This window comes from Chrysochloris asiatica, unplaced genomic scaffold, assembly GCF_000296735.1.
Source record: "Chrysochloris asiatica unplaced genomic scaffold, ChrAsi1.0 scaffold00043, whole genome shotgun sequence".
NCBI lineage: Eukaryota > Metazoa > Chordata > Mammalia > Afrosoricida > Chrysochloridae > Chrysochloris > Chrysochloris asiatica.
In genome coordinates this window covers 9,822,942-9,843,645 of record NW_006408561.1, presented here as the reverse complement: position 1 = coordinate 9,843,645, position 20,704 = coordinate 9,822,942, and the positions used below count along the sequence as shown (strand labels likewise).

Here is a 20,704-nt window from a genome sequence, read left to right as displayed (position 1 = left end):
AGACAGGTAGGAAAACAGGCAGACACACAGACATGCAGGCAGATAAAAAGCAGGCAAATAATAAAGCAGGCAACTGGCTCTACTCTAAAGAACCAGAGGTTGGAGGACTGGCAGCCAGATCTAGACTAGCAGAAAGCAAGGATGCTTTGCCTGAGTGTCCATTATACTGGAAGCAAACCATGCCACTGAGGGAACATCCTTTCAACTGATTAGCTGCTCATGTCCAATCATAGAGTTAACTATGTTTGCTCATAGCTAATCATCATAGAGTTAACTGTGCTGTGTTAGATCTCACCATGGGGATAATGGCATCTCAACTGCCAAACCACTGGGAAGCCTGACAAAGTCAAGATGACACAAAACCTTAACTATCACACTGGCGAACTGATTGGAAGAGATCCATGTTTGCTGAGCAAATAATCTGAGAAACTGGATTCCATGAAGAGGAATCTGGCACCAAGATTGGAGTAAGACTCATTAGTTACCTGCTACAACACTGAACAACAATAATATGCAAATGATATAACCTTACTTGCTGAAAGCAAAGAGGACTTAAAATACTTACTGATGAATATCAAAGACTACAGACTTTAGTATGGATTGCACCTCAAATGTAAAGAACACAAAAATCCTCACAACTTAACCAGTAAATAGTATCTTGATAAATGGAAAAAAAATTGAAGTTGTTCAAGATTTCCTTTTGCTTGGAGTCACAATCTACACTCATGGAAGCAGAAGTCAAGAAATCAAAATGATTTATTATATTAGGTAAATCTCCTATCCCTTTAAAGTGGTATAAGCAACAACGCTAGTTTGTGGACTAAGGTGCTCCTGATCCAAGTAATTTTCAATTGCCTCATGTGCATGTGAAAGTCGAACAATAACTAAGGAAGACCATAGAAGAATCACTGCAGTTGAATTATGGTCTTGGAGAAGAAAATTAAAAGTATCATGGACTGTCAGAAAAACAAGGAAATCTATCTTGGAAGAAGTGCAGTCATAATGCTCCTCAGAAACCAATAGGGCAAGACTTCATCTCTCATACTTCGGACATGTTATTATGAAGGAACAATCCATGGAAAAGGATATCATGCTTGTTAAGTTGGAGGGTCAGCAAGAAAGAGGAAGACCCTCAATGAGATGGATTGACACAGTGGCAAAAACAATAAGCTAAACCCTGACAACAATTATGAAGATGGCACAGGACTGGGCACTGTTTTGTTCTGTTGTGCATAGGTTTGCTATGAGTAGAAACCAGCTCTGTGGCACCTAAAAACAATTAACAACAAGAAAGCAGTATATTAAAACTGAAATTATTTTAATAGAGTGAATAAGCAACAAGTATGATCTTTAAAATTTTCTCACTTGAAGTGGAAAGTTATAGCAATAGAATACACATAGCTTAGTGGTTCTTGGCTCTATTATACTTTCAAAGTTTTACCTGCATTTACGATACTTAAACCATGGGCTGTCAAAAGAACCAATAGATGTAAGGTGGAAGAAGTGCAGCCTGAGTGTTCCTAGGAGGTCAGGATGGCCAAACTTCATCGCTTATACTTTGGACATATTGTCAGGAGGGACTAGTCTCTGGAGAAGGAGATCATGTTTGGTAAGGTGCAGGGTCAGAGAAAAAGAGGAAGACCCCATGCAAGATGGATTGGCAAAGTGGAAGCATCAATGGTCTCAAGCGTGGCAGCAATAGTGAGGTTGGCCCAGGATCGGGCAGTGTTTTGTTCTGCTGTGCATAAGGTCGCTGAGTCGGTACTGACTCAATGGCACCTAACAATAACAACAAACCAATAATAACATTCATTCATTAGTGATATTTCAATTTTACATATTCCTGAAATCTGAAAACTTGAAATCTTCATAAATATGTCACCGTTTGAATAAATGACATCAGTCATTTTTATATAAACAAAAACACTGAAAGTGTGGCCTCTAGCAGTTTTGCACAGTGGTAGCCTTGTGCATCTCCCTGGTATAACGGAAAATATAAAGTAATCACCACTGCCCTTCTCTATTATTTTTGTAAGTAATATGTGCAACAGTTTTATTTTACACTAGCTTTTATTTCCCCCTCAGTTATATATTTTTAAAATGTTTTATTGTGAATGATGTGATAGTTTGCATCGGAGAACACTAGCTTTACATTCATCCTGTCGTATATCATTTCATTGCCATGGTTACAGTCCCCTCCATGCATCATCAACAAACCAAAGGGTATACCCTGCAAGCCTTTCCCCTGGTTGTCAGCACACAGCCTCTCTCCCTCTCTCAGTCTAGAGTCCCCAGTCTTTCACTCTCTCCAAGTCATCGTCTCTGTCTCCATCTCTGGAGTCACTGCTTCACTGGGTAGGGTCTCACATTCCTCACTTCTCCCTTGATGGTCCCAGGGACCTCGGCTCCTGGACTGTAATTACACTTGTTGTTGTCAGGTGCCATCGCAATTACACTAGCTTTTATTTAATCTTTTTACTATCATTTTCAGGATATGCCTGGTGGTGTAGTAGGTTGCATGTTGTGCTACTAACCACAATGTTAGCCGTTTGAATCCACTAGCCAGTTTATGGGAGAAAGATGAAACTTTCTGCTCATGTAAAGATTTACCACCTCAAAAAAAACTATACAGGGTCCATATGAGTCAGAATTGACTCAACGGCTCCCAACCACCAACCACCACCACTATCATTTTCAGTTCTTTTGACCTGGGATTTACATTCCAGAGGAGACTTGGGCCTGATCTTTTCTGTAATACTACGTTAGATAGTTCTGTATGGTTCTTCTTAGATGCTATTAATATTGATATTACAATGAAACATTTTTTAAAAATACTGTTATTTATTTAGTTGCATAATTTATCCATTTCTTATGAGAAACACGATGCGCAGGATCATTATGACAGGCTCTAAATGGCTCTGATTATTTCTATCCCCTTTTGTGTGCGTATTCTCTCATTCTTCAAATAGCTTTCTCACTCATGACTACTCATTTTTGAAAACGTATTTATGCAATTTATCAAACATTTAATATTTTTCACCTAAATTTTATCAAGTTAAGGGCTCAATTAAATACATAAATTGACAAAATCATTTTCACACTTTGCTTATTATATGATTATCATTATGTCTGTTCCTTCTTTTTCTTTCCCTTTCTTTGTCTCTCTCATATGATAGAGACATCATTGTATATTCATTTTGTGAAGAAATTACATTGCACATGGCAGGGCACTAATATTTTTTCTATTTTATATTTGAATATTGTGATTTTAAAATAAATGGAGAAGAGCCTCAATATTATTAATGCAGTTTTTATTTTATTTTCAGAGGCAAGATCCTGCTTCCTGGAATGAAACTTTTTCTAACATGTCAAGGGATGTTCTAAATATCAGATACAGTTTATTGCCCTATTTCTATACACAAATGCATGAAATTCATGCTCATGGTGGCACTGTTATTAGACCCCTTTTGCATGAGTAAGTACAAAGTTTTTTTGTTTTTTTTTCCTACCACAGAGAGATAATTTTCATTTGATTTATTCAGTAATACTTTATAGTACATTTTAACTGAAAAGATAAAATAATCACTAGAGCTTTTGTCTATTATTTTTATAAGTAATGTGTACAACAACAGTATTGGATATATATTTTTAATATTCTTACTGTTAATTTCAGCCTTTTGACCAGGAATTTGTATGCTAGGAGACTTAATTCTTATAGATCATTTTAAATTGGAAAAATGTCTGTTATTATTTAAGCATATATTTTGAGTTAATGAAGCATTTCATTCCATATCTCTATCATTAAACAGAATAATGAATATACACCATTATAGAATGAAAAACATGAATCAATTTTTTTGTTGTTGTTGGTGGTGGTTTAACCTAAATTTTAAATAATATTTTACTAGTACAAAAATTAGTCAATTTTTTTAAAGTAATAATTCTTAAATAAGAATAGTTACAGTACATCAGATATTGTTTTAGATGCATTGCGTATATTATTACATCAAATATTTTTTAAAATCTTCAGAGATAGGTAATATTATTCCTATATTATAATAAAATTAATTGAAGTTTATGGCAGTTACGTAAATCTACCACAATTAACAATGCCTGACTGAAGAGAATTATCCCACTTCTTTGTGGTGAGCTAGTAGAAAAAGCTAGAAAAGATCTGGTAGCTAAGTGGTTACGAATCGGGCTGCGAACCTTAAGGTCAGCGGTTTCAAAACTACCAGCTGCTTTGCGGGAGAAAGATGAGGCTTTCTACTCCCGTAAAGATTTACATCCTCGGAAACCCTGTACAGGGTCGCTATGAGTCGGAACCGACTCGACGGCACTTAACAACAACAACAAGTAGAAAAAACTAGAGAAGATCCAATATTATCTTTAGAAATTTCTTTTAGATTTTTTCCACAAAATTTAAGCTTTTTTATAATCAAATATTAAAAATTCTATTCCCTGCAGCACAGTTAGAAAGCACTGATTTACTTACTTTGTGGGGGAAGGGTGGGCAAGTTTATCTTTAAGACATATAAAAGCAGATTTCTTCCATGGATGTTACTTAAAAAAAGAAACAAAATATTAAATTTTAGAAATCACAAATAATCCTTAATAAAATAATCTTATACTTAATTTACCCTAGATTACCTAGAAAATTGAGGGAAGCAGCATTTTTTTCTGTTCTATATAAAGTCTCCAAGAGTTGGCATGAACTATAAAGACCAGATTTTTTTTCTTTAAATATAGAAATGTATTAGCATTTTAGAATATATCAGGGCATTGTAATTTTGTACTTAGTGAGTTCTGGTGTGGTACTGTATGATAAGCACTGGACTGTTATCCAAAAGGCCAGTGGTTCCACCCATGAGCTGCTCACTGGAAACCATATACAGGGCTTCTATGAGTCAGAATTGACTGAAAGGCACTTAACAAAAACAGCAAATATACATAGCATAGGCAAATTGTTTTTAAAGTCACAAAATCAGAATTATTATAGCATATTTGAATCACGATTCTTTTCCAGTTTATAATTTTGCTTCTTATTTTGTTTATCATATATTAGGCAAAACAAATACTTCTATGAGTTCTCTTCAAAGGAGATTTCTCATTCCAACTTTTCTTACAGGACCATTAAAATTATATGCATTTTGTCAGGAAATTTAGTCATAGTCTAGATTTACCCATGATATACTACTGGACATTGAATTCCAAGTCATATAATTATCTGATTTTTATAGTTTGGTCTTGATATTTTATACCAAAATCCATAATACAAAATGTAATTTGAGAAATAGTTTTATTGTATCCAGAAGAGATAGATGACTTTGATTAACTTTTATTTAATTATGTATAATTATTTTTTCAAGGTTCTTTGAAGAAAAGGCAACCTGGGAAATATACAAGCAGTTCTTGTGGGGTCCAGCATTTATGGTTACTCCTGTGTTGGAATATGTAAGTACTGAAACATAATGTTTTCCTCAAACATTTTTTTTGCTTTGTGTATATATACACAGATATGTTTAATTACTATATCTTTACATTTCAGAATGCTGTAACTGTAAGAGGTTATATCCCTGAAGCTCGATGGTTTGATTATCACACCGTAAGTATTTGGGAAATTTTGGGAAATTGATTAATCAGGAATGGGTAATAATTTGATCATAGCCTTTTCATTAATGATGCATTTGTATTATTTTATGTTGGAAAAGAACAAGATAATTCTTGCTAATTAAGCTGAGCTAAATTAATGCACAGCCACAGAGCTAATTTATTCTGCTATTGTTAGTTATGTTTGTAAAGTTGTTGTTGTTTATTGCCATCAAGTCAGTTCCAACCCATAGTGACACTGTATAAGATTTCTGAGGAGCAGCTTGTGAACTTGAACCACCAACCTTGTGGTTCAAACCAACTTTGCAGTCCAGTGCATTAACCCACTGCGCTACACCAGGACTCCATTTGTTATATAGTCATTGATTTATTTTAGTAAATAAACATGGAGAATACACATCACACACAAAAAAAGTTTATTGTTTTTTATTGGAAATGCAAAATTATCAATAAGAGGGATGCAGTACTTTAAAAAATAATGTATATGACAAGACAAAGATTGTTTTCATAACCTTTCCAAAATCTGCAAAATTCTGCCTGTGAGTTCCACAAAAACAAATAGCTGTATGTTTCTTTTAACATTATCATAAAATAAATTTGAAACAAAATGATTTACTAAATAAATGTTTGAGTTTTTTTGTTTTTCAATTGAAAACCTAATTACTTGATTTTATAAACCTACCCCTTCAAGTAAATGGGTGTACCATGTTGCTGGTGACTCTACCTATTTGCTCTCATTCTTCCTCCCAACCTTCTCATTTCTAGGGTCAAGATATAGGTGTGAGAGGACAACTTCATGATTTTGATGCTCCTTGGAATAAAATAAACCTGCATGTCCGTGGAGGCCACATCCTGCCATGCCAGGAGCCTGCTCAAAACACATTTTTCAGGTAAGTGAATTACTACAGAATTCAGTTTTAAACTTTGAGTTACATTATGCTAGAATTGTTAAGAACCATGAAGGGCCTTCAATTCTACTTGTAAGCTACCAAAGTATCCTTGTCACAGCTTCACGGGTACTGGCTCAGAGACAAAGTATTTATTACTAATAGCACCTAAGAAGCATGAACTTCATTCGTGCTTCAGTTTTTCTTTTCCCACATGTTCCATGGCGAGGTGACACAGTGTGGTCCATATGGATACTTCACGTGCATTTGGTTTGAGTCACAGCTGAGGAACCCCAAATCTTCTATAATGACTGCAAATAAATCTATCCATCTTCTTTGTTTTGATGAAAGGCTTTATTATAATGGACAGTAAAAAATAAAACAAAACAAAACTCTTATGTTTTGCTATTAAAATATACTTAAAAAGATAGTTCAGAAGAACAACCGCCTGTGCCTCTGCTTACAATCCATGCAGAAAAATATAGGAGAATTATTGCAGTTTTTTGTTCTAGAAGTAGAAAAACATCAAGTATTTTTGAACCAAAATATAAATGGAAACTCTAAGTCTTCTTTAATAACATGTTCTGTCTAAAAAAAAATGAATATCCTATTTTGAATGGTATCCTCATCTTCGCATGCATTACATTGTGGAAAGAATGATTACTAGGATAAACAAGGGCCTGCTAGCCACAATGTTGGCAGTTCAGACCTACCTAGTCAGAACTGACTTGATGGCACACAACAGCTCTAAGAATATTATTATTATCTTTGTTGTTGTTGCTGTTAGGTGCCGTCGAGTCCATTCTGACTCATATCAACCTTGTATAGGGTTCCTAAGGAGCAGTTGGTGGGTTTGAACCATTGACCTTGTGGTTAGCAGTCCTGTGCTTATCCTACAGAGCTACACTAAGATTTTTTATAAAGGATTTATTTGTGATTTTAAAAATTTGATGTTTTGTTTCTTTGTTTGGTAACATCCAAGGAATGAATCTGTGCTTTAGAGTGGTTCAAACTGCCAATTTTTTGACTGGTTGTAGTTGTTGTTGTTAAGTGCTGTTGCGTCGGTTCCGACCCATAGCGACCCTGTACAGGGTTTCCGAGGGTGTAAATCTTTACAGGAGCAGAACTCCTCATCTTTCTCCCACGGAGCGGCTGGCAGTTTTGACTGGTAGTCAAATGCTAAACTATTTGAATCACACAGGGACTCCTCTCATGGGCCATGGTGAGTCTGAAAAGATCTCATGGGATAGACAGATACAATCAGAGAAAAAAAAGAGAAAAGATATAGAAATCAAAGTCGTCCACAACAACAGTGGCTTCTAGTTTATTAAAAGATTTATAAAGGTAGCAATGGTGTCCTTCCAACACAGATCTATTGGTTCTTTTGGCAGCTCATGGCACTTTCAATATTCTCCTCCAACACCATAACTCAAAAGCATCAATTCTTTTACAGTCTTCCTTATTCACTGTCCAGCATTCAAATGCATGAGATTAGCCCTGGTGTGGGTTAACGTGCTGGATTGCAAAGTTAGCTTGAACCGCAAGGTCAGTGATTCAAACTTAGCAGATGTTCATTGGAGACCCTATACAGGATCGCACTATGGGTTGGAATCAACTTAACAGCACTTAACTAAATAGCAGCGTATGTGTGTGTGTGTATGACTCAACAGCACACAACAACAATGTGTGTGTATATATATACACAAAAAGTGAGTGAGAGAGAGTATTCTGGTGTGGTACTGTGGGTTAATGCACTGGACTGCAAGATCAGTTTGAACCTCAAGGTCAGTTTGAACTGCAAGGTCAGTTTGAACCTCACCATCCACTCCTTGGAAATCCTATATAGGGTCCCTATGAGCCAAGCCATGGTATTTCCAATAACCTCATATGCATGCAAAAGCTGGACAGTGAATAAAGAATACCATAGAAGAATTGATGCATTTGAGCTAAGGTGTTGAAGGAGACTATTGAAAGTGCCATGAGCTGCCAAAAGAACCAATAGATCTGTTTTGGAAAAAGTGCATCCAGAGTGCTCCTTAGAGACCAGCATGGCCAAACTTTGTCTCTCATACTTTGGACATATTGTCAGGAGGGAGCAGTCATGTTGGAGAAGGATATCATGTTTGGTAAGGTGGAGGGTCAGAGAAAAAGAGGAAGATCCCCAAAGAGATGGATTGGCCAAATGGCAACATCAATGGACTCAACCGTGGCAATAGTAGTGAGGTTGGCCCAGGATGGGGCAGTGTTTCATTCTGCTGCACATAAGGTCGCTAGGGGTCAGTACTTACTCGATGACACCTAACAACAACCACACAAGTCGGAACCAACTAAATAGCACTTAACAGCAACAACAACATATATAGATATATATGCACACAATGTGCATGTAAAAGTTCTATTATCTTTTAATTCCTTGAATTTCTGAATTCCCCTTATATACATGCTATGATATGTGAACATCTTTGCTCTGAAAAATAACAAATTACTTGAATTTTGAACTTTAATTATTTTGAGTGTTTTGTAAGACTCTATGAGAATATATTATTCAGTATTTGTTATCAGAAAAGACATATACCTAATAATAGTTTATCTGAGAAATTTTTCTTTAGCAATAAAAGTCTGCCAAACCAAGGTGCTTTCCACAAAGGGTGTGCAGTGAGAATGGAAGTGGGAGCTTTTGTTCAAGGATGGGCCTCTGTTGGCACAAGGTTGGCAGGAGTTGTAGGAGTTGTCCATTCCTAGAATAGAACTCAGAATTTTCTTGCTACTCTATACACATTCATTAACTGATTAATTTATGTATAGAAACACGAGAAAAGCTTACAGTATAAGAGATTCAAAATATGCCACAAAAAATAGCTTATTTTTAATAGTTAATGACAGCATCACCCAACAGCAGAACATGTAAATATATCCATAGACTTAAAAAGGTTTTCATCATTATAAATTCAGGTCACTTCTAATTTGTAATAGTAGGTGAACTCTTTGGGTCAAAAGACAATATATCTTATTAAATATGATGTTATGCTTTATGTCATCCCCATTAGCCTATTGAAAAAGGGAAGTTCTTTTTTAACTTTGTCTAAAACAGTTTATGCTTTCTTTTAAACTTAGCTATGGGATTTTTTTGGATGTTTATATGAGTGTCCTATCATCACTAGATATATGCTAGTCTACAAACATTGATAACACTATATATTCCTTTCTTTTAGTCGAAAAAATTACATGGGACTCATTGTTGCTGTAGATGATAATCAGATGGCAAAAGGAACTCTGTTTTGGGATGATGGAGAGACTATAGGTGAGCATTCCATTCATTTGATAGATGTAATTGATGACATACTTATTCTCTAACATTTATTCTATGTTACTATCCTTGGTAGCATAGTGGTTACGAGTTGTTCTGCTAACCTGGAAGTCAGTAGTTCGAATCTACCAGCTGTTCCATGGGAGAAAGATTACGCTTTCTGCTCCCATAAGATTTACAGCCTCGGAAACCTTCTACAGTGTCACTATGAGTCAGAATCGACTCCATGGCATATCACCACCACCATCCCAGTACTTTGCAAACTGAAAAAAAATATATTGATGTTATTCAAAACCTCTAAATTCATGTGATTTAAAAATGATGAAACTCATTGCGGTTAGTTGAAATCTTAGACTTTTAGAGCCTGACCTTTGTTAACACATTAGCTACATGACCACACCAAGGTTTGCTGTCCTGCTTTTGCGTGTGAATTTGCCTGCAGGATCCTTGGGGTATAAATTTAAGGGATGGGTCATTTGCATTCAAAGATATCTCAGGGTGTCTTTGACTCTCACACTTTAGCACATTGCTGTTGTTGTTAAGTGCCATTGAGTTGATTCTGACCCATAGTGACCCCGATAGGGTTTCTGAGGAGCAGCTGGTGAGCTTGAACCGCCAACCTTGCAGTTCAAAAGGCTTTGCAGTCTGGAGCTTTAATCCACAACACCACATTAACACATTAGCTTATTGTAATTCAATAGCTAAATAATCAAAATTCCCTAGAATTAGATTTTTTTTTTTTTTTTCTCTCTAACTCTTCCTATGAATCCAGGAAGCAGAGAAAAGAACTTGGTAAAACCAAATTTGTTGCTATCATTCTTTTTAATTACTAAAAAGGGATTGGTAGCAATTCACATATTTATAATAGCTTGATGCAGGCATACAAAATTATTCTGACCAATTGCATCTTTCCATTTGATATATAATTTAATAAAATATAAGCATTTAAAATACCCCACTGAAAATTTTTGGTAAAAAGCAACCATAATACAAAACAAATGCTTAAAATCCCACAGTGCCACACCAGGACTCCTAAAATCTCTAGGCTTATTAAATTAGAATCTGCAAACTCATTTTATTATATGAGGACCCCAGTCTAGTTTATGAATAATCATTTTAAATGGGTTTCTTCTTTTAAAGAAATACAATAAAATTTTATTAGCTAATACATTCTTCCTTTCAGAAAGAGTCAAAGAGAAAATCAAAATAGAGCTTGTTTATATAAAGTGAACTTTGATCGTTCCAGCTAAGTAAATGGAGAGTGGTGGATCTGTAAGATAAACACTGAGCTTTGAACCCCAATCTCAATATTGTAAACCCAACAGCGGCTCCATGAAAGGAAGATGAAGCTTTCTGCTCCCTTAAAGATTTACAGCCTTGGAAACCCAATACAGGGCCACTATGAGGTGGAACAGACATGATGGCACTTAACAACAACAAAGCTTAGTAAAATATAAAATATTCCTTTTACCTAGGCATTTCATGAAAATAGATATATCTGTGAACTTGTCTACACCTGAATTTGATTTGTATATTATTCATTTCAACAACCACCAAAAATCAACTCATATTTTTCTAATAGCTATAGCTTTTGTTTAGGTTTACTTCAGAGTTCTATATGTGTTTGAAAATTATTTTTAGAAATGTAAATCAAAATATATATTCAAAAATTAAGATTAATTTGTTTTGCTTCAGACACATCTTATATAAGCTATGTCTGATCACTATAAAACTCACCACTGCCATCAAGTTCATTTCAATTCATAAAACCCCGCTAAAACAGAGTAGAAATCTCCTTAGGATTTCTGCCACTGTAAATCTTGACTGGAGAAAACAGCCTATCTTTCTTCTGTGGAGCTGCTGGTGGGTTTAACCACAGACCTTGTGGTCAGCAGTTGAATGTATATCCCTCAGCATCACCAAGACTCTATGCATTAGTATATAGAGAAAAAAATGTTGGAGGGGCAGAATATCACTTCTGTGTAGAAAAAATTTCAATGTAGATAACATGTATTATCAATTCAGTCATTTTTCAAAAAAATTAATATGCTGATATGTATAAGTGGAGAAGGGATTCAAAAGTTTATTGCTTCTTGCAGTGGGATTTCAATATCTGCTACAGTCATTGGTTTAATTCTGCCTTTCCCTTTCTGTTTGATAAGTGCTTATTTGTTTTTATATATAAACAAAATTTAAAAAGTCAGGGAAACCTGGATAGTGAAGATAACAGTGGTACAAAACTATTAAGGTAGCTGTGGTGAAGTACTTAGAATTTGATGAACTAAGTACTTCGTTGTAAGATTTTTATTTAAAGTGATTTAAAATATGGTAAGATTATTTGAAGTAAGAAGCCCTGGTAAGGCAACATTTAAGTGCTTGGCGGCTAATTGAAATGTTGGCAGTTTCAAGCCGCCCAGCAGCTCCACCTGAGAAAAGCTAGTGTGCTAGTTGTAGTTGTTGGTGGTGGTTATGTGCCGTGGAGTCTATTCCGACTCATAGCGACCTTGCACAGGGTTTCCGAGGCTGTACATTGTTACGTGAGCAGAAAGCCTCATCTTTCTCCCATGGAGTGGCTGGTAGTTTTGAACTGATGACCCTGAGGTTCGCAGCCTGATTTGTAACCACTACGCTACCAGAGCACTTACACTGTTGCTATAAGCTGAACTTGACTTCACAGTACCTAGCAATAACAACTTGTTTATGTAAAGATATTGTTGCTGTAAGGTGCCCTGTTGAATTGATTAAAGCTCACAGAATGAAACACTGCCTACTCCTGCTCCATCCTCATAATTATTGCTATATTTGACTCCATTGTTTCAGCCACTGTGTCAATCAATCTCATTGAAAGTGACCCTCTTCCTCTTTTTTTGCTGACCCTCTACTTTGCTAAACATGATGTCCTTCTTCAGGGACTTGTCCCATAATGATAACATATCCAGAGCTTATGAGATCAAGTCTTGTTAGCCTTACTTTTTAGGAGTCTTCTAGTTGTACTTCCAATTTGATTTCAGTTGACATATAACAATCTCTAACAATTGAAAAAATGTTCAAACTGTACAAGTATAAGGGAGCTCTGGTACCATAGTGCTTATGAATCAGGCTGCTAACCTCAGGGTCAGCAGTTCAAAACTACCAGCTGTTCCATGGGAGAAAGATGAGGCTTTCTGCCCCTGTAAAGATCTATAGCTTTGGAAACCCTGTGCAGGGTCGCTGTGAGTCAGAGCCAGCTCCATGGCACACAACAACAACAGCATACAAGTATAAGTTGCTGTCATATTGCTTTTCTTTTACAAATATTATTTTATTTTAAGTTTTTGATGTGGCATAGAAGTGGCTATCAATATTACCAGGTGATTTCCTAGAGCTGCATTCAAGGAGATTTAAACATGCCACATCCACATATACCACTATACCCCATTCTTCTAGGACTCTTTGTGTTTCTTCATCAATAATAATCTTATTATTACAGTGTTCCTTGCACTGTAGTTGGACAAGTTATGTTTTCTGAGAGAAATATTATGTTTATGATATTTGGTATCATTTGAGCTCTGGTAGCATAGTGGTTATGAATCGGGCTGCGAACCTTAAGGTCAGCGGTTCGAAACTACCAGCTGCACCGCGGGAGAAAGATGAGGCTTTCTACTCCCGTAAAGATTTACACCCTCGGAAACCCTGTACAGGGTCACTATGGGTCGGAACCGACTCGACGGCACTTAACAACAACAACAACAATATTGGGTAAAGGAGTCCTAGTGTGGTGCTGTAGGATAAGCACTGAGCTGCTAACCATAAGGTTGATGATTCAAATCCACCAGTCACTCCTCAGAAACCTTACACAGGGTCTCTATGAGACAGGACTGACTCCATGGCAGTTAAGAACAACAATATTGGGGAAAAGAAGCTAAATACACGACTTCATATTGTTACTTGGAAATCAAAATATATCTTCCTTTTCCCTTTACAGATACCTATGAAAGAGACCAGTATGTCATGGTACAGTTTAATTTAAACAAGGTATGTATTCATGGGAGATCATGTAAATGTAATTGTATAAAACAATGTTTGAAACGTTATTGTGTATTTCTTATATTAAATACTTCATTACTGTACTATTAAATGCCTTTTTCTTTAGCAAACCTAGTTTTTCAAAAGATTTTATTTTTTTGCAAAAGAATGATATACATTATTTATTTTTCTTTATAGAACAACTTGACAAGCACTATATTGAAAAATGGTTATGTAAATGCAAATGAAATGAGGCTTGGATTCATCAAAGTATGGGGAAAAGGAAAGACTGCTGTCAAAGAGGTTAATCTTGTATATAATGGAAATAAAGAGCTGCTTAAATTTACTCAAGAGGCAGACAAGGAGGTAAATGACAGACAATAATATTTTGTTAACTATAGCTGTTTCATACATTTAATAGACTTCTTATATTTTTGAGCCCTAAAGAAACATAAGGGGAGCTCTGGTAGCGTAGTGGTTACGAATCGGGCTGCGAATCTTAAGGTCAGCGGTTCGAAACTACCAGCCGCTCAGCGGGAGAACGATGAGGCTTTCTACTCCCGTAAAGATTTACACCCTCGGAAAACCTGTACAGGGTCACTATGGGTCAGAACTGACTCAATGGCATGGCACTTAACAACAACAACAACAAAGAAACATAAAGGAGCTCTGGTAGCATAATGGTTATGAATAGGGCTGCTAATTTCACTGTCTGCAGTTAGAAACTACCAGCTGCTCGGTGGGAGAAAGATGAGGCTTTCTGCTCCCATAAAGATTTACAGCCTCGGAAACCCTGTGCAGGATCGCTATGAGTCGGAACCGACTTCACAGCACATAACAACAACAAAAAAGAAACATAATTATGATCTTTCCCATATATTCATTTTTATTAATCTTCCATGTTTAATAAACTGTCATAAACATCAATATTTGTCTTGACAAAATTGGAAGCTATATTAAGCTTTTAAATAACTGTCAGCCTTATATTTGTTGTTGTTGTTATTAAGTACTGTTGAGTCTGTTCTGACTCATAGTGACCCTGTATGGGGTTTCTGAGGAGTGGCTGGTAAGCTTGAACCATCAACCTTGTGGTTCAAACTGACCTTGCAGTCCAACACATTATCCTGCAGTGGCACACCAGGATTCCAGCCTTATATTGTTTGTTGTTGTTAAGTGCCATCGAGTTGGTTACAACCCACAGCGGCCCTGTGTAGAATTTCCAAGGAGCGACTGGTGAGTTTGAACCACCAACCTTTTAGTTTAACAGCTTCCCAATCTGGTGCATTAACCCACAGCATCACACCAGTACTCCAGCCTTATATTAGGGTGTTTCAAAACATTTGTGGAAAAATCCCATTATCTTTAATTCCATTTTTCCATGAACTTTTTAAAGACAGATTATATATTAATTGCCCCAGAGATCTTCCCTGGTTTTCTAAAATTATAATGCCTACATTTAAATATTTATTATGTTTTCAACTAAAAAACATACGTTTGAAAGTCCTTGCAAAATTGAATGGAGTCTGGTTATGCAGTGGTTGACAAGTTTCAACTCACCAGTTGCTCTGAGAGAGAAAGATGTGGTGTTTGCTTCTATAAAGATTTACAACTTTGGAAACCTTATGGAACAGTTGGAATCAACTAGAAGGCAGTGAGTTTCAATTCAGCAAAATTAATAAAACTGTCCATGTAGGTATATGCAGTTGCTGTTAAGTACCATTGAGTCAATTCCAACCCATAGTGACCCTGTATAGGGTTTCTGAGGAATGACTGGTAGGCTTCACCCACTGACCTTGTGGTTCAAAATGACTTTGTAGTCCAGTGCATTAATCCACAGTGCCACACCAGAGATGTATACTTGTATTCTATACATTGCTTGCATATGGAACACTAAAGAGTCAGAATTCTTGTGGTAAAACCAGTAATTAGCTTATTTCTTTAAACAAGTAAATGTTGAGCCTTTTTTTTTTTCTCTAATTAAATACAGATATGCTAGTAAATAATACCTTAAGCTTCTTTCAGTTCTAAATTCTGTGAATTTAGACTGTATAAAGGTGGATTTCAAACAATATAACTTCTTTTAGAAAATAGCTGTTATAAATGTTTGATTCAGGTTCAAGTGTCTGCACTGCTAAAACTATGTTTGCTTTTGTTCATACACATGTATGCCTACATTAGGCTGAAAACAAGTAACTACTAAACAATCCATCATGTTAGATGAAAGCTTAACATTTGCAAAACAGCCTGTCATTTGGATTTCAGTTTACAGGGGAAAATGTGTATCTTGGGCACAACTTTAAATTACCATAAATTTCATAGGATATAGAATTGGGCAGGGCCATTATTGTTGTTGTTGCTAAGTGCCATCCAGTTAGTTATGACCTTTAGTAACCCTGTATAGGGTTTCTAAGGAGCTTGACCCACCAACTTTGCAGTTCAAATTGACCCACCAGCACATTAACCCACTGCACCACACCGAAGTCCGAGCATGCCATAGAGGTCATTTGATGTTCTTAAAAGTGTGGGTACACTTGCAATATTGTTACTGGTTCCTGTAGGCAAATTGTAATTCTCTTTTCATATGAAATCATATCTTTTTTTACTACTTTAGCATTAAAATTCTTCCGATTTCTTGAAATATTGACACAATTGGGGAATTGACAAGTTTAGTATTTGGAATGTCCTTCCCTGGTGAAATAAAAGTTGGTAACCTGTTGCTCTGGTAGCGTAGTGGTTATGAATCAGGCTGCTAACCTCAAGGTCGACAGTTTGAAACTTCCAGCTGTTCCACAGGAGGAAGATGAGGCTTTCTGCTCCTGTAAAAAATTGCAGCCTAGGAAACCCTGTGCAGGGTCACTATGAGTCAGAACCGATTCCACGGTATTTAACAACAACAACAACCTGTTGCCTAAAATCCATATTTTTATTTCCTTTTAACATTTTAACTGGTTTATAAAATTCAAAAGTAAAGGCATCATTAAGTTAGTCCAATGGTTTTGTGAGAAAGTCCAGACAATGGATTCCTGGAAAAGGAAAATGAATTTCCTAAGTATAAACAGCCAATGATTATCAGTCAAATTAGAACCCAGTTTTGTTTCAAAGTCATGTTTCATCATATAAAAAAGTATGATTTGTATTTGTAGTTCCTTGCCCTTTTCAAATTATTATAGTGGTGAATAAGGGTTTACAACTTTCACTCTAAAAATAAACTAGAAATCACCTTCATAAAGTAAAAAATATTTCAGTATTTTATATATTATTTCAACTGAATTTTGAACAAGTACTTGGAACAAAAATACACTAATAATAAAAATAACTATTCTAAAACATATTCACAATGAATTTTAAGTATTAAGAAAGTTTTTTTTTAAAATGTTTTCTTGCCTCAGGGGCCCCAAAGGTAAATAAATATATACTGCAGTAACTAACAGTGGGATTTTTAAGTGCCTTTAGCTTCAAGAATAATTTGTAAACACCTGTTTCCTCCTGCTATGGTCTTGTGGGCTAATGTGCTGGACTGCAAGGTCCATTTGAACTGTAAGGTCTGTGGTTAAAGCTCACAAGCTGCTCCTATAAACCCTATACAGGGTTGTTATGAGTCAGAATTAACTTGACTGCACTTAACAACAACAACCACAAAATTGTTTTCTCATCCCTTACCCATATGGTGGGCAAGAGAAGGTAGTCTGTTTCTTTCTGTTGGCTTCTTGTCCTTCACAGGTGGAAATTATATGAAAAGTTGCTTTAATTACTTTGTTGTTGTTATGTGCCGTGGAGTTGGTTCCGACTCATAGAAACCCTACACAGGGTTTCCGAGGTTGTTAATCTTTACGGGAGCAGAACGCCTCATCTTTCTCCCGCGGAGCAGTTCGTAGTTTTGAACTGCTGACCTTGAGGTTCGCAGCCCGATTTGTAACCACTACGCTACCAGAGCTCCTTTAGCCGTAAGAATTTTTTAATTCTTACAACATAGTAATATTTAGCTGATACTTGCACATGGTTTGTGAGATGTACTTGATTTTCACTCTTGATATAAAGGCACTAGCTTAGATATTGATGTAGGTTGGATCCGTTTCAAACCTAACTAATGGATATTATGAAAATTGTTAGAGTCTTCTATAAAGTGTGGAAAATAAATCCTGAAGTTATGCTTTTATTATAAGTAAACTTTGTAAAGCCTTTAGGAGAGTGTCTGATTTGCAGTGGGAAATAGAGGAATGTTTGTTCTCTTCCTCCTCTCTTGCATATTTTGTGGTTGATTCTAAATTTTCTGGGCAAAGGTACAAAGTCATTACAGAGTCATGTAAGTATATTGAGGAGAAGTCAGCCATAATAAGGCTTTGTGAAATTATCATATCATGAATGCATGACAGATGACTGTTTAAAATAAGTGCTCAATTGATCATCTTCTGTATTAGTCCTCAAGTGTCTCTTTTAGATTATTCCAGTGAAAGAAAGTAACACTTGAAAATAAAACCTCTGGCAATAAATTCAAGGTCCTAAATCTCTTTGGAACTGATGCAGCAGAAAATATTATATATTTAAATCTAAGCACTAGTTATAGATAAGAGGTATTCTTTGTAGTGGCACAAAGAATCATACGGTGTAATAATAAATAACTCCGTATTTTTGGAAGTCATGTTGAAAGAGTAAAGTAATAGAAATCAATACAATTGGTTAATAACCTTTGTTTCACTGTCTTTCGACAAGTCACCCCGCCTTTTTGAGATTTATTGTCATTATTTTAACAATGAGATAATTTCAGATTATCATTCACATGATTGTGTGTGAACATCCAGAAATTAATTTATCTGCATGAATAAAATAAGCAAGGTTTATTTAAAGAATATTTGCCTATGGAGAAAGTCTTCATTAAAGAAATATGATTCTGATGAAACCAGTAACTTTGCGTTCTTTTTTTTTTTTTTTTTTTTTTAGATATTGAATATTGATCTAACAGTGAATAATGTTTCTCTGGATCTGCCAATAGAAATCTACTGGTCATGAAGATCACCATGGATACTTGTTGTCCAAGGGAATTAACATCTGGATTCAAGTTTCATTGAACTTATAGTTTCACCATTTCATTAACTTCTTATATGTTATAAAATGTAATTTGCATAACACCTATTTAAATATTATAATGAATGTAAAATTATGTTGATGCTGATTTGTTATATTAATATAGCCTCTATTCAAATTTATATAAGTTTTAGCAATTCTGGTTATGAATATAAATTAGTTATTAAATATGTGTGTATAACTGAGATATAATTAAAACAGGTGATCTTAAGTGAATGAAATATTTGTGACATATAAATTAGATATAGTATTTTCATGAATGTTTAGCAGATATATGTTCTATAACAATATTTGTCAATAGATTTAATTATTTCTGAGTATGTAAATTTAGATGAAAAAGATAAAATAAAAGGTTTTTAATATATAAAAAGCACATTACCCTTTTATTGTCCTAAAGGAACTCCAAGTTTCTTTACCTACCCTAGTTTTGGTATCTTGATGTGAAACTGTAGGATAAGTACTGGACTAAAAGGTCAGTTTGAACTGTAAGGTCAGCAGTTTAAACTCCTCAGCCACTCCCAGGAAACACTATAAGGGTCCCTATGAGTTGGAACCAACTCAACAGCACTTAAAAACAACAACAGTACCTTAGCTTAATATACAACAGAAAAAATATTTCAGTTTTCTTTATTTAGTAAGTTGAATAAATTATACTAGAACATTAATTCAGGAAGACTCTCAGAATTGGGACTTCATAAGTTTTCACTAATCTTTTTTTTTTTTTTTTTTTTTTAACCCAAAGCTGGTTGGAATTTAGTTAATCAACTAGCTATCTGTAAATAAACAATGTTTTTGGAGAAATCATAGATTAGCATGTTGCTATAATGGAATATTTAGGACAATACATAACTCATAATACAAAAGCCAGGGAAAATAATAATGATAATTAACTAATTTGCTCCCAAGAAATATTAATAAGTGCAGTCAATTTTAGAAGGCAATTTTGTAGTATTCATTAAAATTAAGTCTGCATTTCTCCTTTGAATCAGAATTTTACCCTTGAAATATTCTCAAACAGGTGCATCAAGACATATGTGCAGATATCCATTAGTTATTCTTGAAAAAAAATAAAAAACAAAAAAATGAATCACGACTATTGTCAGTTGGGTTAGTTCTAAGAACTCTTAAGTGTCTTTGAGTTGGTTCTGATTCATCATGTATAGGGTTTCTGAGGAGCAGCTGGTGAGTTTTAACCACTGACCTTGCAGTTCTAACTGACCTTGTGATCCAGTATATTATCCTACTGAGCCATAGCCCATGATACTGTTCTATTGAGCATTACCTATTTCGTAGAACACCAATATGTGTTTGAAAAGATATGCCTTTCTGGCATCTTTTGAATAATAGGCATCATTGCCTGTGGTAGCAAAGAAGTAGAACTAACCTGTCCTGGTAGGGTAATGAGATTACCCTTTATGGGATCTAAATATGTGTAAATTCCAAACAAGAAATTTTGGCCCCCTATCTGAGAAGGTACAAGAGTGGAAATTTCAAAGGTCACTTAAGGAAGACAAAGTCAAATATCATAACAAAATGTACAAAGACCTGGAGTTGGAAAACCAAAAGAATATACTCAGCATTTCTCAAGCTGAGGGAACTGAAGAAAAAATTCAAGCCACAACGTGTGGTATTGAAGGATTCTATGGGCAAAATATTGAATGATGCAGAAAGCATCAAAAGAAGATGGGAGGAATACACAGTCACTGTAACAAAAAGAAATGGTCAATGTTCAACAATTTCAGGAGGTATTGAAGGAAGAAGTCCAAGGTACACTGAAAACATTAACAAAGAACAAGGCACAAGGAGTAGATGG

General features: G+C 35.3%; 1 protein-coding gene across 1 annotated transcript in view; it reads left to right on the top strand.

Moving 5' to 3' along the window:
• SI (sucrase-isomaltase (alpha-glucosidase)) overlaps positions 1-18,816 on the top strand; it is a 124,389-nt gene extending 105,573 nt beyond the window's left edge. The window contains 8 exon segments of the mRNA XM_006861797.1: positions 3,327-3,475; positions 5,370-5,454; positions 5,549-5,605; positions 6,376-6,500; positions 9,710-9,798; positions 13,769-13,818; positions 14,008-14,175; positions 18,748-18,816. Of these exon segments, the coding sequence (XP_006861859.1) occupies positions 3,327-3,475; positions 5,370-5,454; positions 5,549-5,605; positions 6,376-6,500; positions 9,710-9,798; positions 13,769-13,818; positions 14,008-14,175; positions 18,748-18,816 (792 nt within the window).
• Positions 18,817-20,704: the final 1,888 nt, after the last annotated feature.